This window comes from Bos mutus, chromosome X, assembly GCF_027580195.1.
Source record: "Bos mutus isolate GX-2022 chromosome X, NWIPB_WYAK_1.1, whole genome shotgun sequence".
Taxonomy (NCBI): Eukaryota; Metazoa; Chordata; class Mammalia; order Artiodactyla; family Bovidae; genus Bos; species Bos mutus.
Genome location: NC_091646.1, coordinates 122,872,969 through 122,897,256, shown reverse-complemented (window position 1 = coordinate 122,897,256; position 24,288 = coordinate 122,872,969). Strand labels below are relative to the sequence as shown.

At 41.8% G+C, this 24,288-nt stretch overlaps 2 protein-coding genes across 2 annotated transcripts in view; one reads left to right on the top strand and one right to left on the bottom strand.

Moving 5' to 3' along the window:
• Positions 1–1,324: 1,324 nt before the first annotated feature.
• Positions 1,325–24,181, top strand: PDHA1 (pyruvate dehydrogenase E1 subunit alpha 1). The gene is made up of 11 exons (XM_005897719.3): positions 1,325–1,430; positions 13,942–14,001; positions 14,584–14,757; positions 15,530–15,656; positions 16,345–16,436; positions 17,282–17,374; positions 18,171–18,326; positions 18,539–18,610; positions 19,416–19,483; positions 20,631–20,739; positions 21,129–24,181. Exons 1-11 carry the CDS (start codon positions 1,374–1,376, stop codon positions 21,291–21,293), a joined length of 1,173 nt encoding a protein of 390 aa, XP_005897781.1. The 5' UTR covers positions 1,325–1,373; the 3' UTR covers positions 21,294–24,181.
• MAP3K15 (mitogen-activated protein kinase kinase kinase 15) overlaps positions 23,160–24,288 on the bottom strand; it is a 145,366-nt gene continuing 144,237 nt past the window's right edge. The window contains exons 27-29 of the mRNA XM_005897744.3: positions 23,999–24,099; positions 23,844–23,920; positions 23,160–23,247 (exon numbers count right to left, since the gene is read on the bottom strand). Of these exons, the coding sequence (XP_005897806.2) occupies positions 23,160–23,247; positions 23,844–23,920; positions 23,999–24,099 (266 nt within the window). The remainder of the gene's footprint in view (positions 23,248–23,843; positions 23,921–23,998; positions 24,100–24,288) is intronic.

Here is a 24,288-nt window from a genome sequence, read left to right as displayed (position 1 = left end):
TCTGAATCCAGTGTTGCAGGTCCAATCCCACTAGGGCACAATTGACCCTTTCACCTGGGGTCTTTTAGAAGAGCTCTGAGGACAGTTCTGAAGAGGGGAGGAGAGGGGAAGCCAGTATGTCTGTGACTTTAGAATTGGGTGGGTACAGTCAAGCACACATCTTGCTGGAAGGTTACTGCTCTTCATTCGGGAACAGACATCTGAGTTAATGGTTTTAGTGCTTTTCCAAGTATGGGAAGATGCAGGAAACTGGGTTCATAAAATTTTCACCCAAAAACGCCTAATGGTACCTGGCATCAGTTTTGTCAGTTTTCCCAGAGGACAAAATTCCTCACTCTGATCTTCACCTTGAATTCCTTTTAGGGTATAATTTAGGTCAGTGACTGCAGTGGCTCACAACTGGATTCCAGTAGGACTGGATGGTGGGCAACAATCTTTGTTTTACAAACTCCTCCCTTTAGGTCTTAACTTTGACCAAGGTTTGAGAGGCGTTTTGTGACCAATGTGGCCCACAACACTAGGAATGCTCATCCCCAGGTCAGGCCAGGATTTCTTTGATAGGACCCTGCATGTGCTATTAGGGGACTAGGCCCTCCTGACAGTAGCCCCCAGCCTCTGGATGGCCTGTCTTGCTGGTCTGTTACAGTCAGGAAATGATTCCCTCTTGTTGCTTCTTCCCATAGCTAGAGTTCTGCTATTACCATCATTGATCTTTGAGAGCTATCTATTGGGTGAATGGTTTCAAGTCACTTAGTTATTGTTGCTTTTATCAGAGGCTCAGTCACACATCTGGTAATGCAAGAAACGATCATGTCGTCAAATAGGCAGGATATGAACAGTATAGCTAGTGAGACTAGTAAGGTCTTAAGCAAGTATTTAAGGTGAGAACTTCTGGTAGGTATGGCTCCCCTGTGACTTGGTCTCCTCAGGTCCTTGTGACCTGGTCTCCCAGTTCTGGTGGGTCATGGTGATCCGTTGCAGGATTGAGAGATTCATGTTATCTTTTAAGGAGTTTCCATGGCTGGCACTAGAAGAAGAAGAATTGATCCTTCTAGTTGAGTAGGTGTTTCTGCCATTGGGTCAGATCAGTGCATAGGGCAGATTCACAGTGCACACAGGAGAGAAAAAGTGTTGAAAGTTTTCTTGTCTTGCTTTAAAATATGAATTTATCAGACCCTAGCTCAGACAGACCCAGAAGCCTTTTACAACTATTGTACGATTTCTTACAGACAATTTCGCAGCAGAACCATCTATAGAAACCAGATGTTTTGTCTTTTTGCCCTTACCCAGCTATTAATCTTGGAAAGTATGGTTAGATAGCCGCACTCCTGGGCTCGTTGAAGGTTCGCAGCTGCAGCCACTGCCTGCGCTCCATGAGGAAGATGCTCGCCGCCGTCTCTCGCGTGTTGTCGGGCGTCGCCCAGAAGCCGGTGAGGCGGAGTGGATGACCCGGGGTGGGCGCGAGACTGGAGGACTGCAGAGGGCAGGGCGCGTGGGCTCAGTGGGCTGGCGGGCCGGGCCTCGTGCAGCCGCGGGCCTTTGTTCAGTTTCCACGTCTTGCGCTGTACCCCTGGTCGCAAGAGTAGCTATGGTTCGGCCTCTGGCGCCGACCAGGGGGAGGGGGCGGTTTACAAGGTCCGCGTGGCGGCCAGCCGCGGCGGCCGATGTCGGACTAATCGAATCGCTCCGGAAGGGCGCGATCGTTTACTACAGTCAGAAAAGGAGGCACTTGGGTTTCCTTGAGTGTACAGTTGACTACCTCTTACCGGCCCATTCCTTTTAAATCTTCGTAACTTTGTTCCTCTTGACCGGGAGTCCGGAGACTGAGTGGCCCCGCTCAGTCAGAAGTTTCACCATTTGCTTATCCTGTGACCTTGGGCGAGAGTTTTTTGGTTTTGTCCTTTCTGAAACAGGTCGGTGCTCAGTTTGCTTATCTCTGAAACGGAGTTGAGAGTACTTACCCCGTGGGGTGGCTGTGAGGCTTAAAAGATTGACAAGTATGCAGACCTTTCCCTATAGCGCTTGTTACATAGTAGTTGCTGTCTGTTACATATTGTTACTGAGTGCCCAGTTTGGTATACATTCATTAATCACCAGTGCTGGTCCCTGGAGGATTCACGCAGGGTTAGTGTCCCCAGAAACACGCCTCCTACCGTTTCGTCTTCCTCAACCTTGAGCTTTTCTTGGCAGTCAGTTCAGGAGCCCTCAAGCCGAACCTAGAGGGAGACGCTCTGTCCCTTGCACACCTGTTCTTAGGGTAAAAGTAGCTGAAGGAAACAGCCTTGGTGCTTGGGAGGGTGGGGTTAGAGGTTATTTGTGGCTCCAGGGTTTAGATATGCCTAGACTAAGCTTTGGAGCATTTTGACCTCTAGGCACTGGGGGTAGTGTTACTTGGTATAACTTCAGACAAGACTTGGAATTCCTGCTCTAGTAACTTCACGCAAGACTTTGTGGCAACTCTGCTTGGTATGGGCAGGGAGTTTGAAAAGGTAGAAAGTGTACCCCTCTAGGAATGCTATTGACTGGCAAATACAAAGCTTGTAATGGATTAATCCTTATTAGCATGTAAGGGGAGAAGGCAATGGCACCCCACTCCAGTACTCTTGCCTGGAAAATCCCATGGACGGAGGAGCCTGGTGGGCTGCAGTCCATGGGGTAGCTACCAGTCGGACACGACTGAGCGACTTCACTTTCATTTTCACTTTCATGCATTGGAGAAGGAAAGGGCAACCTACTCCAGTGTTCTTGCCTGGAGAATCCCAGGGACAGAGGAGCCTGGTGGGCTGCCATCTATGGGGTCGCACAGAGTCGGACATGACTGAAGTGACTTAGCAGCAGCAGCAGCATGTAAGGTGAAGGACAGCCACGTTCTGCTGTTCTTTATTTCTCCCTGTACACATGACATACCCAACATTTATTGAGCTCTTCATGTGTGCTGGGCCCTTGGCTAGTTAATGTCCATAGCATCAATTTTTAGTTGAATGTAGGTAACAGAAACATGTTTTCAACATGATAGAGGTATGTAATGTAATGCATGTATATTTGCATATAACATAATGCAGACCTAGTCCTGTATTACATTAAATTTAAAGGATTACATTAAAAAAAGTAAAACTTTGATTGAATCGGTGATGTTCTACAGGAAAAGAAAATTCGTGAGTTTTCAAATTACTGTCACCTCTGTGTCCCTAAGAGCAGAGAGAAGTCATTGTTGAAAATCAGAGCCTCATTCCCTCAACTGTCGGAAGTACTCCTGATTGTTTTTGTTTTCCAGCAATATGTTGGCATGAAAGGCAAATGGCGCTTCATCTTCACCTCAATAAAACTTTGGCCTTTTCAAAAATCATATAATACAGCTCAAATCAAACAAATCAGATTTGGCTTACAATGATGTGCTAGTAGGATAAAAATGGAGTATACCTTTATTTAGTCAGAAATTCTAATTGAGAGAAAAGGTTATTATGGCAGAAATGGATTACTGTAAGTAAGTGCAGAGCATTTCTCTTTTAAGTAAAAATAATTAAAAATTTTTTTTGTTGAGGATGAGAGACAGTGAAGGAGTTATGCTTCTTTGAGCTGCCCTTCTCTTTGGCTATTTTGCATGGTTTTTTTTTTTTTTTTTTTTTTTTTGGCTGCCTGCCCTTGTGCCCTTAAGTGTACTAAGGCCTAGACACAAATATTTTAAGAATTTTATATTAACCCTGGATTGTGGGTGAGCTGAAATTTTGTTTAATAGCTCCCACTCCCTGCAACAAAGCAAGTCAGCTAACTAGCATTTCTATAAACAGTAGTAATCATGAAAGGTTCCCAGAGTGCTCAGTGCATTTTGGGCTCTTGGGTCCAGTGTGCTCATTCATCTATCAGGTTTCAGATGTGTTAGCACAGGCTACTTAGAGAGTTCAGTGTTTGGTTTAAAATCATCACAGACATTCTGTTCTATTCATTTTAATGCTACAAAGATCATTGTTAGGTGAAGGAAAAAACACTTAAAACTCTTAGGTCACGGACTAGACAAGTTTCTTGTTCCATGAACCAGTGTGGCAGATTCCCAGTATTCTGGGTTTAACACTTAAGTCAGCACATCGGACGTGAGTCCTATCAAGACAGCTTGTTACTCAAGCATAAGTGACTCAAACACATTTAAGGAACTTATTGTTTAACAAAATCATTGTATGAAGTAGTAGTAATAAACAAAGTAGTAATTTAATTCATTGCCTCCTTTCAGCCAATCCACCAGAACTTTCAGAAACTGAATGCTTGCACCTGCTACAGAAAGTTGAGTCTTTAAAATGAAAGCAGAGCGTCCACTGTAACTGAAGTTACTTAAGGTGCTTAAGTACCTGTGATTTCATCTTTGAATGAGGTTGAGTTTTCAGAGTGCTTATTTCAGTGTTGTGCTAATTTCTGCTGTACAGCAAATTGACTAAGTTATACACATATATCGGAGAAGGCAATGGCACCCCACTCCAGTACTCTTGCCTGGAAAATCACATAGATGGAGGAGCCTGGTGGGCTGCAGTCCATGGGGTCACTAAGAGTCAGACATGACTGAGCAATTTCACTTTCACTTTTCACTTTCCTGCATTGGAGAAGGAAATGGCAACCCACTCCAGTGTTCTTGCCTGGAGAATCCCAGGGATGGGGGAGCCTGGTGGGCTGCCATCTCTGGGGTCACACAGAGTCGGACACAACTGAAGCGACTTAGCAGCAGCAGCCGCAGCAGCATACACATGTATACATACTTTAAAAATATTCTTTTCTAGTATGGTTTATCCCAGGAGATTGAGTATTGTTCCCTGTGCTATAAAGTAGGACCTTGTTGTTCATCCAGTCTAAATGTCTTAGTTTGCATTTACTAATCTCAGACTTCCCAGCCCATCTCTCTCACTCCCACTGGCAATCACAGTCTGTTCTCTGTGCCTGTGAGTTTATTTTGCTTTGTAGATAGGTTCATTTGTGCCATATTTTAGATTGCACATATAAATGAAAGCATATGGGGTTTGTCTTTTTTTTCTGATTTACTGCACTTACTTTGATAATCTCTTGTTGCATCCATGTTGCTGCAAATGGCATTATTTTGTTCTTTTTTATGGCTGACTAGTATTCCACTCTCTGTATGTACCACATCTGTATCCATTCATCTATTGATGAACTTTTAAATTGATTCCACTGCTTGGCTCTTGCTATGAATATAGGGGTGCACGCATCTTTTTGAATTATAATTTTTTCCAGGTATATGCCCAGCAGTAGTATTGCTAGATCATATGAAAGTGAAAGTTGCTCAGTTGTGTCTGACTCTTTGCAACTGCATGGACTGTGCAGTCCATGGAATTCTCCAGGCCAGAAAACTGGAGTGGGTTAGCTGTTCCCTTCTCCAGGAGATCTTCCCAACCCAGGGATCGAACCCAGGTCTCCCACATTGCAGGTGAATTCTTTACTGCTGAGCCACTGGGAGGGTAGATCATATAGTTCTATTTTTACTTTTCGGAGGAACCTCCATGTTTTCCACAGTGGCTGCAGCAGTGTAGGGGCGTTCTCTTGTCTCTACACCCTCAGCAGCATTTGTAGGTTTTCTAGTGATGGCTGTTCTGACCGGTGTGATGTGGTACTTCATTGTACCTTGTTGTTTTGATTTGCATGTCTCTAAAAATGAGTGATGTTGAGCACCCTTTCATGTGCCTACTGGCTATCTGTATGTCTTCCTTAGAGAAATGTCTGTTAAGGTCTTTTGCCTGCTTTTCAATGGGGTTGTTTTGTTGTTGTTGTATGAGCTGCTTGTATCTGTTGGAAATGAAGCCCTTGTTGGTTGCATCATTTGCAAATACTTTCTCCCATCCCTTAGGTCTTTTTTATGGTCTCCTTTGCTGTGTAAAAGCTTGTAAGTTTGAATAGGTCCCATTTGTTTATTTTTGTTTTTGTTTCTATTGCCTTGGGAGAGAGACCTAAGAAAACATTGGTACGATTTATGGTTAGAATGTTTTACAATTTATGTCAGAATGTTTGGCTTATGCTGTCTTTCCAGAGTTTTATGTTGGCATGTCTTATGTTTAAGTCTCTCTCTTTTAAGTTTTAATTTATTTATTTAGTTTTGGCTGCGCTGGGTCTTCCTTGCTATGCCTGGGCTTTCTCTGTTGCTGTGAGTGGGGGCTAGTTTGGTTTCAGTTCGCACGCACCTCATCACGGTGGCTTCTCTTGTCGTGGAACACAGGCTAAGATGTGCGGGCTTCAGTGCTCGCTTTCCAGCCTCTAGAGCACAGGCTCAGTAGTTGTGGTGCACGGGCTTAGCTGCCCCACAGCATGTGGAATCTTCCCGGACCTGGGTTGAATCTGTGTTCCCTGCCATGGCAGGCGGATTCTTAACCACGGGACCACCAAGGAAGCCCATGTTTAAGTCCTTTAAGACATTTTGACTTTATTTTTATGCATGGTGTGAGGGTGTGTTCTAATTGCATTGATTTGCATGCAGCTGTCCAACTTTTCCAGCACCACTTGCTGAAGAGACTGTTTTGGTCCTGTTTTATATTCTTGCCTCCTTTGTCAAAGATGAATCGACCATAGGTGTGTTGGTCTGTTTCTGGGTTCTCTGTTCTCTTCCATTGATCTGTATGTCTGTTTTTGTGCCAATACTATACTGTTTTGATTACTATAGCTGGGAGAGTTAAATGTCCTGCTCTGGTTCCCCCCTGCCTGCTTAGGATTGCTTTGGTAATACTGGGTCTTTAATGGTTCCCTATAAATTTTTGGATTTGTTGTTCTAGTTCTGTGAAAAATGCCATAGGTAATTTGATAGACATCACATTACAGTAGATTACTTTTTGTCGTATGGCCAGTTTAGTAATAGTAATTCCTCCATTTCAGGGGCATGGGATAGTCTTTCATTTCTTTGAATTATCTTCAGTTCCCTTTATTAGTGTTTTATAGTGGTCAGTGTATCTTTCACCTCCTTGGTCAGGTTTGGTGTTCAATTGCTCAGTTGTGTCCGACTCTTTGAGACCCCATGGACTGCAGCACGGCAGGCTTCCCTGTTCTTCACTACCTCCTAGAGTTTGCTCAGACTCATGTCCATTGAGTCAATGATGCCATCCAAGCATCTCATCCTCTCTCATGCCCTTCTCCTCATGCCCTCGATCTTTCCCAGCATCAGGGTCATTTCCAGTGAGTCGGCTCTTGGCATCAGGGGGCCAAAGTATGGGAGCTTCAGTACTTCCAGTGAATACTCAGGGTTGATTTCCTTTAGGATTGACTGGTTTGAGCTCCTTGCTATCCAAGGGACTCTCAGGAGTCTTCTCCAGCATCACAGTTTGAAAGCATCAGTTCTTCAGCACTCAGCCTTCTTTATGGTCCAACTCTCTCATCCATACATGACTACTGGAAAACCATAGCTGTGACTAGACAGAACGTTGTTGGCAAAGTAACGTCTCTACTTTTTAATATGCCATCTAGGTTTGTCATTGCTTTTCTTCCAAGAAGCAGCGTCTTTTAATCTCGTGACTGCAGTTACTGTCCACAGTGATTTTGGAGCCCGAGAATATAAAGTCTGTCACCATTTGCATTGTTTCCCTATCTATTTGCCACGAGGTGATGGGACCGGATGCCATGATCTTAACTTTTTTGAATCTTGAGTTTTAAGCCAACTTTTTCACTCTCCTCTTTCACCTTCATCAAGAGGCTTAAAGTTCCTTTTCCCTTTCTGCCATTAAGGTGGTGTCATCTGCATATCCGAGGTTGTTGATATGTCTCCCTTGTGATTCATCCAGCTGGGCATTTTGCATGATGTACTTTGCATCTAAGGTAAATAAGTAGGGTAACAATAAACAGTCTTGACTCCCAGTTTTGAACCAGTTCGTTGTTCCATGTCCAGTTCTAACTGTTGCTTCTTGACCTCTTGACATACAGAGTTCTCAGGAGGCAGGTAAGGTGGTCTGGTATTCCCATCTCTCTTAAGAATTTTCCACAGTTTGTTTTGATCCACACAGTCGAAGGCTTTAGCGTAGTCAATGAAGCAGAAGTTGTTTTTCTGAAATTTCCTTGCTTTATGTTCCAACAAAGAAGATCTTTTTTGTACAGTTCTTCTGTGTATTCTTGCCACCTCTTCTTATCTTCTGCTTCTGTTAGGTCCATACCATTTCTGTCCTTTATTGTGCCCCTCTTTGCAGGAAATGTTCCCTTGGTATCTCTGATGTTCTTGAAGAGATCTCTAATCTTTCCCATCTGTTTTCCTCTATTTATATGCATTGTTCACTTAAGAAGGCTTTCTTATCTCTCCTTGCTATTCTTTGGAACTCTGCATTCAGATGGGTATAACTTTCCTTTTCTCTTTTGCCTTTCGCTTCTGTTCTTTTCTCAGCTATTTGTAAGCCCTCCTCAGACAACTATTTTGGCTTTTTGCATTTCTTTTTCTTGAGTATGGTTTTGATCACTGCCTTCTGTACAGTGTTACGAATCTCCATCCATAGTTCTTCAGGCACACTATCAAATCTAATCCCTTGAATCTCTTTGTCACTTCCACTGTATAATTATAAGGGATTTGATTTAGGTCATACCTGAATGGCCTAGTGGTTTTCCCTACTTTCTTCAATTTAAGTCAGAATTTTGCAATAAGGAGTTCATGATCTGAGCCACAGACAGCTCCTGTTCTTGTTTTTGCTGCCTGTATAGAGTGTCTCCATCTTTGGCTGCAAAGAATATAATCAATCTGATTTTGGTATTGACCATTTGGTGATGTCCATGTGTAGAGTCTTCTCTTGTGTTGTTGGAAAAGGGTGTTTGCTATGACCAGTGCATTCTCTTGGCAAAACTCTGTTAGCCTTTGCCCTGCTTCATTTTGTGTTCCAAAGCCAAACTTGTGCAAAGCCAAACTCCAGGTATCTCTTGACTTCCTACTTTTGCATTCCAGTCTCCTATGATAAAAAGGACATCTTTTTTTTGGGTGTTAGTTCTAGAAAGTCTTGTAGGTCTTCATAGGTTTATTCCTTGGAAGTTTAGTTTTTAAGAGATACTGTTATTATTTTTATATTCTCTTTCTGATATTTCATTTTTAGTGTAAAGAAATGGAACATATTTCTGCATGTTAGTCTTGTATCTGCCTACCTTGCTGAATTTATCATTTATTAGTTTTTGTGTGGAGTCTTTGGGGTTTTCTATATATAGTAGCATGTCATTTGCATATAATGACCGTTTTATCTCTTCCCTTTCAATTTGGATACCTTTATTTCTTGCTCTTGTTTGATTGCTGTGGCTAGAATTTCCAATACTACATTGAAGAGAAGTGGTGAGAGTGACCATCCTTGTCTTGTTCCAGATTTTAGCAGGAAGGCTTTCAACTTTTCACCATTCAGTATTAATGTTGGCTATTAATAAATAGCTTTTACTATTTTGAAATATGTTCCCTGTATACCCACTTTGATAAGAGTTTTTATCCTGAATGGATGTTGAATTTTTAAAAAATTGTTTAATTGGTGGAAAATTGCTTTATAGTATGTTGGTTTCTGCTGTACAACAGTGTGAATCAGTCATATATATCTCCCTTCCCTCCCTCCCCTCCTCGTATCCCACCCCTTTAGGTCATCATAGAGAGCCAGGCTGGGCTCCCCATGTTACTTACAATTTCCCTCTATTTTACACATGATTGTGTATATACTTCAGTGCTCCTTTCTTAAATTTGTCCCACCTTCACCTTCCCCCACTGTGCCCATGAGTCAGTTCTCTACAGGCTTCATCAGTACCATTTTTCTAGATTTCATGTATATGGAGTAATATACGATACTTGTTTTTGCTTTCTGACTTACTACTTCACTCTGTCTAAGAGGCTCTGGAGGGGTTGAATTTTGTTGGGTGCTTTTTCTGCATCTATTGAGATGATCATGTGGTGTCTGACTTTTATTAATGTGGTGTATTACGTTGGTTGCATATGTTGAGCCGTCCTTATGAGCCTGGAGTTCACCACTTGGTGATGGTGTATGCTTTTTTTTATGTTGTTGGATTTGGTTTGCTAATCAGTTGAGAATTTTTGTGTCTATATTCATCAGTGATACTGGCCTGTACTTTTTGATGATATCTTTGTATGGTTTTGGTAGCAGGGTGATGGTGGCTTCCTAGAATGTGCTTGGAGGTGTTCCTTCCTCTTCAGTCTTTTGGAAGAGTTTGAGAAAATTCCCAAGTTTCTCAATTTGTGTGTGTGTGTGTGTGTGTGTGTGGCAGAAGTTTTATTACATTGAAAAAGGACAGAGAAAGTTTCTGACAGAGACACATAGACATCAGAAGGGGGGACAGAGAGTGCCCCTTCTTGATAGTCTTAGCAGGGCCTTATATACTTTCACCAGACCCACTCCCACATAAGATTGGTAGAAAGTTCCTATTACGAGGAGAAACATGTTCTTGAGCAAGATACATTGTTGTTATATAATCATTAGTACAATGATTAATTTTTATTGTTTTAACTTGGTTTAATTACTATTTTGCCTTACATCTGTAACTGTATAACGGGGTTTATTTCTAGCTGTCTGAAAGCTTTTAGGTTACAAATGATTGTTCATGCCCCTTCATGTCCCTTGAGCAAGATGTGTTGTTTTGTTGTGTAATCATTAGCTCTGGGCTGAAGGAAAGTTAGACTTCAAGATTGTTGTCATAACAACTCAGAGTTTAAGAAAAAAATGTCTTATGTGACTAAGTAAGTGAAGTGGCTCAGTTGTGTCCAACTCTGACCCCATGGACTGTAGCCCACCAGGCTCCTCCGTCCATGGGATTTTCCAGGCAAGAGTACTGGAGTGGGGTGCCATTGCCTTCTCCATAAGATCTTCCCCACCCAGGGATCAAACCTGGGTCTCCCATGTTGTAGGCAGACACTTTACCATCCGAGCCACCAGGGAAGTCTCTTATGTGACTAAGACAAAGCAATGTAGAAAAAATGGTTTGTTCTTTTCTCCTCCTTGAAAGCCCTGGATCCCTTCCTCCTTGAGGGCCCCAGACTCCTTATCAACCTACCTAAGAATTAGCTCTCTCATCCCCCGCCTTTTTCTTTTAGGAGAATTATGTTGCCAAGGGAAAGGGGTGGCATTCTCATTTCATAACTTCTTCGAGCTGGTAAGGGAGGCAGACAGACCCTAAACTGTTGAGGCAACATATTCTCCTAACGCTCATATTGAGGATTTCTGATCCAGGGGTCCCAAGTAATAGTTGGAGGAGGCTGTAGAAATTGTAGGGGCATGAACAATCTTTTGTAACCTAAAAGCTTTCAGACAGCTAGAAATAAACCCCATTATACAGTTACGGATATAAGGCAAAATAGTCATTAAAACCAAGTTAAAACATAATAAAAATTAAAAGTCACATTATGTCCATAGTTAAGGTATAATGTGTTATACCAGTCCATAGAATTGTTAGATGTCATCTGATCAAGAAGAGGCATCACATATGATTGCTGTTGGTGAAGGTATTCGCAGAGTTGAACAAAGTCCTTTCCTTGAAGCAGAGGAATCCACCATGTGAAGCCTTTCACTGATGAGGAGGTTGAAAAGCTGAAAGTTTGTCTTGAAGATCCCAGACAAGCCCTCAAGTTGATAGCTTATGGTGAACAGTGTGTCAGATTAGTGATCTCCAAAGAAGATTTAGCTTCAGGATTAGGGACCAGGCTTCATTATTCAGAGCTTTTGTGTGGCAGAAATTTTATCACAGTGAAAAAGGAGAGAGAAAGCTTCTGACATAGACATCAGAAGGGGACAGAGAGTGCCCCCCCAAGTTTCTCAATTTTTTTTTCACTTATTCTTAGGTATTTTAATGAACTGTCTTTACCCCTGACTTGTCTGAAGCATTTATTTCTAGCATTTTCACTTCTTCTAGCAATGTCATTGTCTTTGTTGACTTTATTGGATTGTGGTATACTGATGGGTGTAGAGATAAGTAGGTAATAGCTTTCTGCTTTCTGGCTTGTACACTTAGCAGATCAACTTTATCCCTTCTCACCAAGATCAAGTCCAGTGTGTGAACATATCAAAAGTGCTTTTGTGGGATCTGAAGGATGAGCTTCAATTCTGCATGAGAAGTGTTTGTTTACATATATGTGATGTGGCAGAATATGTGATGTGGCAGAATGTGGCTAAAACAGTACTGATTAAATGTTTGTGATCTAACCTGGACCTTAGCCATCACATAGAGTACTTTTGCTGTGAGCAGAGTGAAAGAATGAAAAGGAAACACTTCTCCCAGCTTGCCCCTGCCCTCAAGCATTGACAGCCCCTTGAACATCAAGAAGGGACCACTGGGACTTCTCTTGCAGTGGTGTGGGTTTGAGGAGGCAGCTCACGGGGGTGAGGTAACAGACCTTTGAGCCAGATTTGCTAGGTTTGTACCCCAGCCCCAACATTTAAGTGCTCTATGGCTTTGGGCAACTCAGTTCAGTTCAGTTGCTCAGTTGTGTCTGACTCTTTGTGACCCCATGAACTGCAGCACTCCAGGCTTCCCTGTCCATCATCAATTCCTGGAGTTTACTCAAATTCATGTCCATTGAGTCGGTGATGCCATCCAACCATCTCATCCTCTGCCGTCCCCTTCTCCTCCCGCCTTCACTCTTTCCCAGCATCAGGGTCTTTTCTAGTGAGTCAGTTCTTCGTATCAGATGGCCAAAGGATTGGAGTTTCAGCTTCAGCGTCAGTCCTTCCAATGAATATTCAGGACTGATTTCCTTTAGGATGGACTGGTCGGATCTCCTTGCATTCCAAGGGACTCAGCATGGGATTCATCAGTACAGAGAGAAAGCTTCAGTGAAAACTCATTGCAGGTCCCACCCCTCAACTCAGATGCCCTTCTAAACCTCAGACCCATGTAGCAATGGGAATTGAGGTTAAAACACAGATGCCACTAATGTGCATACTAAATGACATGAGTCAATGACAGCAGCTCCGAGACCTGTTTTGAGTCCAAGCAGTGGTCCAAGTCGCACATAGGTCACATTGCTTGATCTAGCAAGAGATCAACCTCAGAACAAGGCATTTTTGACAGAATTTCACCCACTGAAAAAACAGGTGGCTAATCTGTTTTTTCCCCAGTAATAAACGAGGATTATTTATTATTTAAAAAGGGGGGTGGAGTTACTGTTTAGAGAACATCTTCTTTCTGGTGCTTCAGGAGGAGCCTCTGTCTGTTCAAATCATAAAACATCCCTCAGATCTTTTGTTTTCTTAAGTCAGAAAATGCTGCGTATCTTTACTTTTCTCTTATACCTTTCTTGCTAAAAGGGCTTCCGTGGTCGCTCAGTCAGTAAAGAATCTGCCTGGGTTTGATCCCTGGGTTGGGAAGATCCCCTGGAGAAGGGAACAGCTACCCACTGCAGTATTCTGGCCTGAAGAATTCCATGGACAGAGGAGCCTGGCAGGCTACAGTCCATGGGGTTGCAAAGAGTCCGATACGACTGAGCGATTTTCACTTTTCTCACTAAGGTGTTTATCTAATGCTTTGAGTAGTTTAAAATATTTTTCTTATAGTACTCTTATACAGAAGTGATTTTCCTGAGACAGGAATTGAAACATAGATTTATCTGAAGAACAATTCTGAAAGTAAAGCTTTAGCTTGCCCAATATATCTAGTTATGACTAAGAATAGCATAAATAAACACATCCCACAGATCATCTAGTCTCTTCAAGTTTGCCATTAGCCTTATATTTTCACTAATTTCTTTGACAACAAAGTGGCAAACTAGATGGGTTTGGGTTTTCTCCCTTTCTCTTTCTGCTGTTTGCCTTCAGATGTGGGTACAATCGTGTTTCATTGGCCAAAGCATTTTGGAAGAAAGGATCCCAACACAGTGACCAGAATGGAAGATAAAGCCCATGAATGTTTAGGGCTCTTGAGTTCTAGGACTCCATCCTGATAACCAATTAGTAAGAATAATAACTCAAAAAAAGCAGTAAAAAGTACTGATATACTTTTGTATTTTGATCTTTCAAGGCAAGCAGAGTGCTGGTGGCATCTCGTCATTTTGCAAATGATGCTACTTTTGAAATTAAGGTAAGAGGTGTTTTGCTTTCTGTTGAAATTTTTTCCACAGGTAGACACTGATGTGTAGTTTCACCTTTGTGATAGGGCATTTTGATAATCATGCTTTTTCACCATCTTATTACAAGTGTTCTAGAATCAAAGATGCAGAGGAGTTCAGCAAAAATTAGAATTTACTCCTTTTATGTAGCAGCTTATTGGTAGTTTGGAAAGGGAGCACAAGCTAAAAAAAATTACAGACCTACTCTAAGATTTAAAATGTAATTGGGTAAAAAGTTTGAATAATAATATTCTTAGAATGATTCTTTGAAAGTTTGTCTTTGAACCTATAACTCAGTTGACCTAGAGGTTTTCAATGAAAGTCATCTTAGAAAGATTTCCTTCTTCCAAAACCCCATTTCATTGCACAGTGAGTTTTAAGAAGGAATCAGAAGCAATATGCAGCATTTCCGATATGCTTGTCTGCTGGTGTTCAAATTAAAAAACAGTAAAGTTTGTAAATATTTAAGTTAACTATTTTGAGTTACATCTTAGAATGGGTTAGCAGTGTTTACACTGTAGTGACTGAGGGATAATTGTCTGATTTAATTTCAGAAATGTGATCTTCACCGGCTGGAAGAGGGCCCTCCTGTCACTACAGTGCTTACCAGGGAGGATGGGCTCAAATACTACAGGATGATGCAGACCGTTCGCCGAATGGAGTTAAAAGCAGATCAGCTGTATAAACAGAAAATTATTCGTGGTTTCTGTCACTTGTGTGATGGTCAGGTGAGTGGTAGTTTTGTAAGAAAGCTATGTTACTTTGGAATTTAAGTATAGTGTGTGTTTTTTGGCTGTTACCCTACCTTATTTGTCTGAAGGATTTGAGGCTGGTATTTTAGAATAAAAATGAAAATGTGGAGACGTGCTAGGATGCTTATGTTACAGAATTTAGTCGTGTATCACACTGCTGATTTCCTATTCCACTATGGCATTATGATCACCTGCACTGGATATACTTTGGAGAAAAGGGTTTTTGTTTTGTGGGTTTAGGACAAGGTTTACAAAACCAAATGCCTACCAGGGACCAATCAGGTAGAATAAATGAGTGAAGGCTGCCAGTTACATGAAGAATTGAGAATGGTGACAGGAATTGGTGGTGAACTGGAACAGATAGGTCCCACCTGCAGGATAAGTCATAACGATACCAGCCAGTTGGTGCCATGTGGAAATACGGGGCTAATGCTTCCTGTTATTTGTCTTTGAAAGAAGACAGAAGTCTCCATTTTCAAGTGAAATTCCCCCAATATTTTGATGTAGACATCTGATGCAGGATTTTCTCAAGTCACCGTACAGGCTTAAGAGAAACAGCATATCTGTGGATTGCCACAGTTTATGGCTGTGGCTTTGTCTTTACCCTTTACTCTTTTCTGGTGAAAAAGGAACTATTTGTCGTGCTTATGAATGTGTTCTAGGTCAAATGTTTCATAATAGTCAAGGAAGCCTGTTAACTAGAAACGTGTACTGTATTGCCTCACTGACGCATCTTCCGTGAATGCAGGAAGCTTGTTGTGTAGGCCTGGAGGCCGGCATCAACCCCACAGACCATCTGATCACAGCGTACCGGGCTCATGGCTTTACCTTTACTCGTGGACTCTCTGTCCGGGAGATCCTTGCAGAGCTTACAGGTTTGCTATTAATTTACAAAAAACAGGGAATTGAGTGAATTAAGTTTTCAGATCTCCAATAAAGATGCTGTTTATAAGTTAACATTAAAACTTTTTAATTAAAACCTTTTTGATGTTTTTTTAAAAAAATGCTGAGAAACCAGGGGGGAAAAAACCTCTCCCTTTGGGTGCTCTGGTAGTGCTTTTGAGTAAACTGACCATTTTTGAGGTTATCTGGCCTCTTGGGTAAAAAGGTCAGCTCCATAAAATCAGAGTAGTGTATATCACTCAAGCATGCCAACAGAAATCTAGCAGCCAGAGAAAGTAAATTGAGTGTAAGTATTTCATTGTGTAGAAATGAAATTGTAGGCATCTTCTTAATAGTCCCTTTGTCCCCCTTGACTTGTACACCAATGTAGGAGAAATTGGAAAATGTTTTTAATGGGCCAAAAAAAGTCTAGAGTACCACGCTAACATCTAAAGAAAACTTGGTGATTTGAGAGCTGGAAAGGTTTATGGGACTGGTCTAACCTTTATTATAAAAGGGCCAGGAGACCAGGAGGACTATATATGTACTTTGAGGGACATGTGGTTATATAGTTGAGTTGGTCTCTTGATATCTAATGGTCAAGTCAGCGCAAATACTCACAGTGTGGTTTTGTTTTATATGTTTGTTTGATATGTCACATTGGTGTGCTGCCATGTATAGGACGAAGAGGTGGTTGTGCTAAAGGAAAAGGAGGATCAATGCATATGTATGCCAAGAATTTCTACGGAGGCAATGGCATCGTGGGAGCTCAGGTAGCTGAGGACTGGGATTGTGTCATTTCCTGGGTTGGGCCCTGGCCCACATCTTTGCAATATTTTGTACCCCAGAGGATATGTCTCTGACGTACTTGGGGGGCATGATGTGTTTTAAATGACCTGTTGCTTTCATACTCTATTATTTGACCATTTAATAGAGTTAGACAATAATTTAAAGATTTTCCTTTTTAGGCATTTGCTATGTTTTACAAGTAAGCAAGAGCCTCTAGCAATATAGCTATACCTTTGTCTTTTAATTGATATTTAAGTACCTTAATTGTTTGGTCACATCCTCTTGGCCACAGCCCTCTCCCTGCTGTAGATAGTGCTGGCACTGGTACCAGATCAGGAGAGGCAAGAGGTCAGGATCTTAAGGACCTAGTTTGAATCTAAAGCCAGCTTCTGTGGTTGTGCCATCCTCCTCGTTCTCATCAGTTAGTAAATAATGAACAAGTAGACGTATAAAATCATATCTAGATTGTTAAGTTTACTTTCTAATATATTAAGGTTTTAGCATCTGGGGTTTTGTTGTTTGAGGTATTGTTTCTAACCCTTGGTTTGCTGGGGGTTGCTTTTAGAATTGATAGTTGAAACTTTGAATGCAGAAATGTTATTGCTTAAGGGTTGAAATAGAATACAATAATACAATAGCAGTTACTTGTGTTACTTTGCCAGTTTACAATTTTAGGGGTGGGGTAAGCCGAGATAGGGTTGGGTAGGGAAGAGTTTGTAGGGACCATGTCATTTCTATCTCATTTTCTGGTCAGGAGCTAACGTTCATAGCATAAATTTCTTCCCTTGTGGATTTCTGTGGTTCCTTTCTTGCTTGTCCTTAATATTAGGTGCCCCTGGGAGCTGGGATTGCTCTGGCCTGTAAGTATAATGGAAAAGACGAGGTCTGTTTGACTTTGTACGGCGATGGCGCTGCTAATCAGGTGAGTAAGTGCCTCTTAACTTTGCAGTAGTGTCCAAAGTGTTGAATATTCATAGTTCAGTTTGTGGCGAAGCATTGTATTGATTACTAGTTGAAATGGCCATTTATATGGCAGGCTAAAATTTGGTTTTGTGGCCACATTAGAGATTTGCATCTTGGCATTGTTTCACAAGTGATTTGTATGAGTGTGCACCTAAGCGGATGCTCACCTTTGTTCTATGTCAGTGCTCCACAGACTCTGTAGTGAAGGAACGGTTTACATTGTAATCCCTTGCAAACCAACTCCTAAACCAGTACTGTGATATGCACTCATTCTCTTGAATGCCAAGGCATTTTCAGACTCCTCTCATGGTTTTTGAGCCCTGACTCTTCCTCCCTTTCTGTCACGGTCTGAGTGATCACCAGTCTGTGGCCGACACTCTGTGAGGCCTTGCTCTGGATGCTGATTCTCAGACACTGGTTATCCAGAGGGTCTCATAGGATTTATAATCGAGCATAAAAACCCCAAACTAGGTAGCTGCAGTCCATTCTACATGTTGGGCTTTCCCCAGTGTGCTCTGTACTGCTGTCTCAGCCCCAGAAAGAAGCAAGCAGAAGTACTGGGTTTGTCACTTCCTCAGGTGCACCACCCCCCTCACACACACACTTCTTTGCCTCAGAATCTGGGTTGTAGGCAAGGCATTTCATCTTTTATGAGAGCTTTCTCTTGCTGGGTAGAGCAGTGGCTTTTGGGGATGATGACGTTGAGAAAAAAACAGCACAATGAAACCACTTGAACTTTTTATTTGTACTTCCAGGGTCAGATATTCGAAGCTTACAATATGGCAGCTTTGTGGAAATTGCCTTGTATTTTCATCTGTGAGAATAACCGCTATGGGATGGGAACATCTGTGGAAAGAGCAGCAGCCAGCACTGATTACTACAAGAGAGGCGACTTTATTCCTGGGCTGAGGGTAAGGACGCCTGTGGTAGAGCTGGGGCAGCACTCTTGGCCGATGTCTCACATCAAAGGAAGGGTTCTGTTTTCTTAGTGGATGAACAGGTCATAGGAAAAGAAAACTATCTTAGGCACTTGGAGTTAAGCTCTGCCCTTTTTATCTTTGAACTTTTATGAAGTATAGTTGATTTACAACGTTGTGTTTAAATCTTTCCTACTTATTGACAGGTAGATGGAATGGATATCCTGTGTGTCCGGGAGGCCACAAAATTTGCAGCTGCCTATTGTAGATCTGGAAAGGTAAGATTTTTTTGGCCTCTAAGCTAGAGATTTCTAATGGCATTTATCTGTCTTAAAGTTGAAATAAGTGTCCATTGTGGCAATTTAGAGGTAGCTGCTAATTGAGATGTATAAGATAGAAGCAGGATCCACTTGAGTCAGTCGGGTCCCTTTATAAATAACATGGTCTTGATAGCTCACATCCTAGGAAACATTCCATGTTTCCCCCGTTTGGGGTAAATCTTTTCTTCCAGTGTTCCCTCAGCATTCTGCCTCTGTCTTTGTTGTGACAATCTATTTTGCCTTCCAGTTCATTATGTGCCTCCACACCCACCCACCCCACCTTAATGATAAGCCCCTTGAGTGAAGAGATTAGAGACTCCCACAGTGCCCCGCACAGAACTGTGCTTATATAATAAGCATTCAGTATAAGTTTGTTTTCTATAAATTAATATGTTTAAATTATGTAGTCTTATTGTTTTAGTCCTAAGGATCTTGACCTTTCCAGTTACAGCAGTGGAAGGAGAAGGAAACAGTGAGATTGGCCTAAAAAGAGGCTTCCCTGCTATTTGAACTGGTGGAAGGATGTTCTTCTCCCTAAATCACTGTTCCACAACCCAGAAAACAGACCCCTAAGATAATAAGTCCCTCTTAAAAATAGGGAAGATGAAAGATGCTGTAAATAGGTATTAGAAATGAGAAGAGATAACTGAATCAGTCAACTAAGAAGAAATTCTTGACAACTCAGATCTGATCAGAGTAGTTGACAGGGTGTATATTTGAGGCCATGCCCATCTCACCTAACCTCCATTGGGTTCTGTTTTAGGGGCCTATACTGATGGAGCTGCAGACTTACCGTTACCATGGACACAGCATGAGTGATCCTGGAGTGAGGTAGGGTAAAGGAAAAACTGAGTGTGGTGTTCAAAGTAGATGGGCTTAGAGTGGTACTACTTACATGAAAAAGCAAAAGCATTTCAAAATTTACTTTTGAATCCAGACACCAGTTGGCTTCATGCATTGATTTAGTAGTTTAGTCTGAGCCTGAAAACAGTGCTTTATAATAAGTTGGTTCCAATTTAGAAAGCATTCTGGAAACTTTTACACTATGTATTGTGTACATTTTAACATGAGTACCAATTAAAAAAACAATTGTAGGAAGGAATTGTGAGGAATTATTTAGGAATTACCTAAAGCAGGTCTGATGGTAACAGTAGTATACTTGGGAGCATTTATGTTTTGTAGGCATTACCTCACATGCTCCCAGGGCACATTCCTCCATTTGAAAATGTTCTTCTGGCTGGTATGGTGCAAGACCAAGTAGCAGAAGGGATATTCCATGTGTTGAAATAGATGAGTTAAAAAAAATAGTGATAAAAGTCCTAACTCCAGCATGAAATGCTATAGTCCTGGAGTGTGGCATAATTAAAAAGCAGATTTAGTTAAAGTAAGCCGTAAGAAGTCTTTAAGAGTGTAGGCTAAAGGTCTAAGGGAAAATGTTATAAAGAACTGCTTTTATGGGAAAAAGCACTTTGTGTAATTCTGCTGTTTAAAAAACAATGATAGAGCCTTTGCTTTTAGTATTATTTCAGATAATGTAGGACAAGGATCAACTATACATTCAAGAATTGGAAAACCTCCTCTCCAGGTTTTTGCCAGCATAAAGGAGAAAGGAAGGGCACAATTTTTTCCTGGTTAGCATTCTCCTGCCTCCAAGGTTACAGCTATCACCCCAGAAAACCATCTCCCCCTGTCTTCACCCACTTAAAGAGCCCCCATCACTACTTTCATGCCCTACATCTAGATTAAAGAAGCAGATAGCAACTGGGCTCCTGTTGTCAGAATGCCAGAGAAGCCCAGCGAATTGCCACTGTAGAGTTTAGACAGAGCAGCTCTTACAGAATGTTAGGATGCGTTCTTGTATTTTGAAGTATAATTCTGCCCTTCCTACGGAGATGTAAGTATTGATATGCTGCTGTGTTTCACAGACTGTGTGCTCTACTAGAACTGTTCTTACTTGTCACTCTGGTTCCCTCCCCAGTTACCGTACCCGAGAAGAGATTCAGGAAGTTAGAAGTAAGAGTGACCCTATCATGCTCCTCAAGGACAGGATGGTGAACAGCAATCTCGCCAGTGTTGAAGAACTAAAGGTACACTTACTCTAAGGGTTTTCACAGTTGCCGCTCTCAAATTTTGAGCAGCTTTTCTCTACACAAAAATGCTGCCACTCTCAGGTGAACTAGGTAAGGGAAAGTACACACTGAATTCTCATAGGGCATTCATCCGTCATATTGGTGAAGCTCTTAAACTCAAACAGCGCAGTTCTTCTTTCCTGTAAATACACTTGAGGTTTTTAAATGTTCCCTCGCCAGGGTGTATGTTTCTGTCTCTACTTCAGAATAGTTCTTTCTAGATCGTTGTTACTTTTACCATAATAGCACCTTAAGTATACTTCTAGTACTAGTAGAAGAGTTGAACTACTTGGTACCTAAGAGGTGTATCTTCTAAAAAATCTCTTGAACTGTAATCTGATTTTTAGGAAATTGATGTGGAAGTGAGAAAAGAAATTGAGGATGCTGCTCAGTTTGCTACTGCTGATCCTGAACCACCTTTGGAAGAACTCGGCTATCACATTTACTGCAACGATCCACCTTTTGAAGTCCGGGGTGCAAACCAGTGGATCAAGTTTAAGTCCATCAGTTAAGGCGAGATACACACACCTTTAGTGGGTTATTTGGCAGCAACTGTAAGGAATGCTTTGTGTTCTCAACTTTGTCAAGGAGGAAAACCCATAGAGAGAAAGCGCTGTAGATTGAGATAGTGTTTGCATGTGGTTTGTACAGTGTTGCATTAAGAGAGGGGATTGCACAGATAAGGTTATTTTAGTTATATAGGTCTAAAATAGGTATAGTTTGCTTAACCCTCCAAATTATTTCTTTAAAATACTTCTATTTGATTTCATTGTATACTAGTTTTAACACTTCCCTTGCAGCTCAGCTGGTAAAGAATCTGCCTGCAATGTAGGAGATCCCGGTTCGATTCCTGGGTCGGGAAGATCCCCTGGAGAAGGGATAGGCTACCCACTCCAGTATTCTTGGGCTTCCCTTGTGGCTCAGCTGTTAAAGAATCTGCCTGCAATGCAGGAGACCTGGGTTCAATCCCTGGATTGGGAAGATCCCCTGGAGAATTCCATGGACTGTATAGTCCATGGGGTCGCAAAGAGTTGGACACGAGTGAGCAACTTTGATTTTAACTTTACTAAAAGGAAAAACAATTCCTTGTATGCCTGTCCAACTCTGCCGCCACCTTGTGGGAGGATCAGTGTCCTGTCCCTTGCAGTGCCCAATAGCTTACCTCAGTTCAGTTCAGTCACTCAGTTGTGTCCGACTCTTCGCGACCCCATGAATTGCAGCACGCCAGGCCTCCCTGTCCTCACCAACTCCCGGAGTTCACCGAAACCCATGTCCCTCGAGTCGGTGATGCCATCCAGCCATCTCATCCTCTGTCGTCCCCTTCTCCTCCTGCCCCCAATCCCTCCCAGCATCTGAGTCTTTTCCAATGAGTCAACTCTTCGCATGAGGTGGCCAAAGTACTGGAGTTTCAGCTTTAGCATCATTCCTTCCAAAGAACACCCAGGACTGATCTCCTTTAGAATGGACTGGTTGGATCGCCTTGCAGTCTAAGGGACTCTCAAGACTCTTCTCCAACACCACAGTTCAAAAGCATCAATTCTTCGGTCCTCAGCTTTCTTCACAGTCCAAGTCCCACATCCACACATGACTACTGGAAAAACCATAGCCTTGACTAGATGGACCTTTGTTGGCAAAATAACGTCTCTGCTTTTGAATATGCTATCTAGGTTGGTCATAACTTTCCTTCCAAGGAGTAAGCGTCTTTTAATTAACAGCTTACCTAGTGTACCCTAATGTGCACACACGCCCCTGTTAGTGTGCACGTCGGTGCTGAAGCCTGTTCACACTGAACCATCATGTCTCATTAATAAAACACAATTATTTATTATAACTTGGCAGGGGTGGAAGGACAATTCTACTTCATTTCAAAGGCCAAATAAGTTAGTTTTCTCCATTTATACATTCAATATAAATATGAAGCTATTTTCTTAACAGTTTTCTATTTACATTCATATCAAACATTATTAAATACAAGGCATAGTCTTATCGATTTTATCTTTTTCTAATTTTAAGTGCAATTCCAGTTAATGTATGGAATGTATAATTGAAATAGTGATTCCGAGCCTTTTTGTTAAACACCTATTGTTCAACCTTTCCAGCAAATGTTTGAAGTTAAAGAATCCCACAATACTTTGGGATGTCAAGACCAAGTTTTACAATCACAGTTCTCAAAATACATACAGTTCTACTCACCTTTAAAACATGTTGAGAAATATTAACATTTTTTCCATAATTCTTTAAGAACTTGAAGTTCTAAATTTGTTCAGTGAACAGTGGTGTTTTCCTTGTGGAATCGCAGCAGGATTGGTGTGTATGTAACAGAAGCTTTAACAAAGATGTCAGCTCTGGGCTCCCTCTATTTCCTGCGTGGCTGATTATTAAGCCTCATCTTGGGTTGCTGGCGCCCCCTGAGCCCGTCTTCTGTACTGGGAGACTGCAGTCCAGAGCCTGCAGAGAAGACCACCGCTACGAAACAAACAGAAGTCTTCTTTAGAGTGAGTCGTAAGGAAAGATGACTTCAAAGCAATACCACACAATACTTCTTTAGGAGCCCTTATGGCAAAAGCTATAGTATGTACTTCTAGACTTGTTTTGCTGGCTAGTCTTAAAAATGCAGTCCCTAACTTAAAAACTAAAATAGGGATATGTTCCCTTCACATATGGAAGTGAAATTTCTACCCCAGCACGAGTGGGATGTGGCCTTAGAGGTATGTACAGGAGTGCCAGGGCACCTGTGCAAAGTAGGCTATTAAAGATGACCAGTGGAGGAGAATCAAAGGGTTTGAGTGCTGTCAGCTCCTGTCTTTGCTCATTCCACTCCCAGCCTGGCAGTCTGTTGACTTTGCTTACTGGGCCTTTAGCTTCTGCTCCCTCTCAGCTTTTCCCCAGCTTCACCCTTGGAAACTCCAGAGTTTGGAGTGCGGTTGGGTAGTTTTTGTTTCCTGACTAGGGGAAAGGGGGAAAGCTACCAGCACTTTCTTTTCTACTGCTTTTATGTAAAAGCCTAACTACACCCAAAAAGCCATTTTCTGTTACACAAAATGTTTTGAGGCTATTCTTACCGTAGTCTAAGGTACCTTAGGTCTTCCTTAGTGATATCATTAAGAATATCAGACAGTGTGTAACCCTCTTCAAGAATCTGAAACAAAGATGACATACATCAAGAGCTAAGCAGCTTTGTAATAACAGCCTAGGAATGGTTTGGTTCTCAGCTTACCTTTTCAATTGTTCTCGTATCCGCTCCTTGCAGTTGCAACCAATCGACAAGCTCTTTATCTGTTCGCTGCTCCTGAGACCCAGGAGGGGATACTGAGTTCTCTGTAATGATTAGAAATGTGTTATGTTGTATACTGATGTGTAACAGTAAAAGATGGATGAAATAAACTATTCCAGAATGTAATTGTGCTGTGAAAAGGAAATGGATTAAGCTTGGCTCAGCTACACACTACATAAGAGTCCACAGTCCTTGGCATCACTTTATAGAGATTAAAGGTGTCATACATAAAT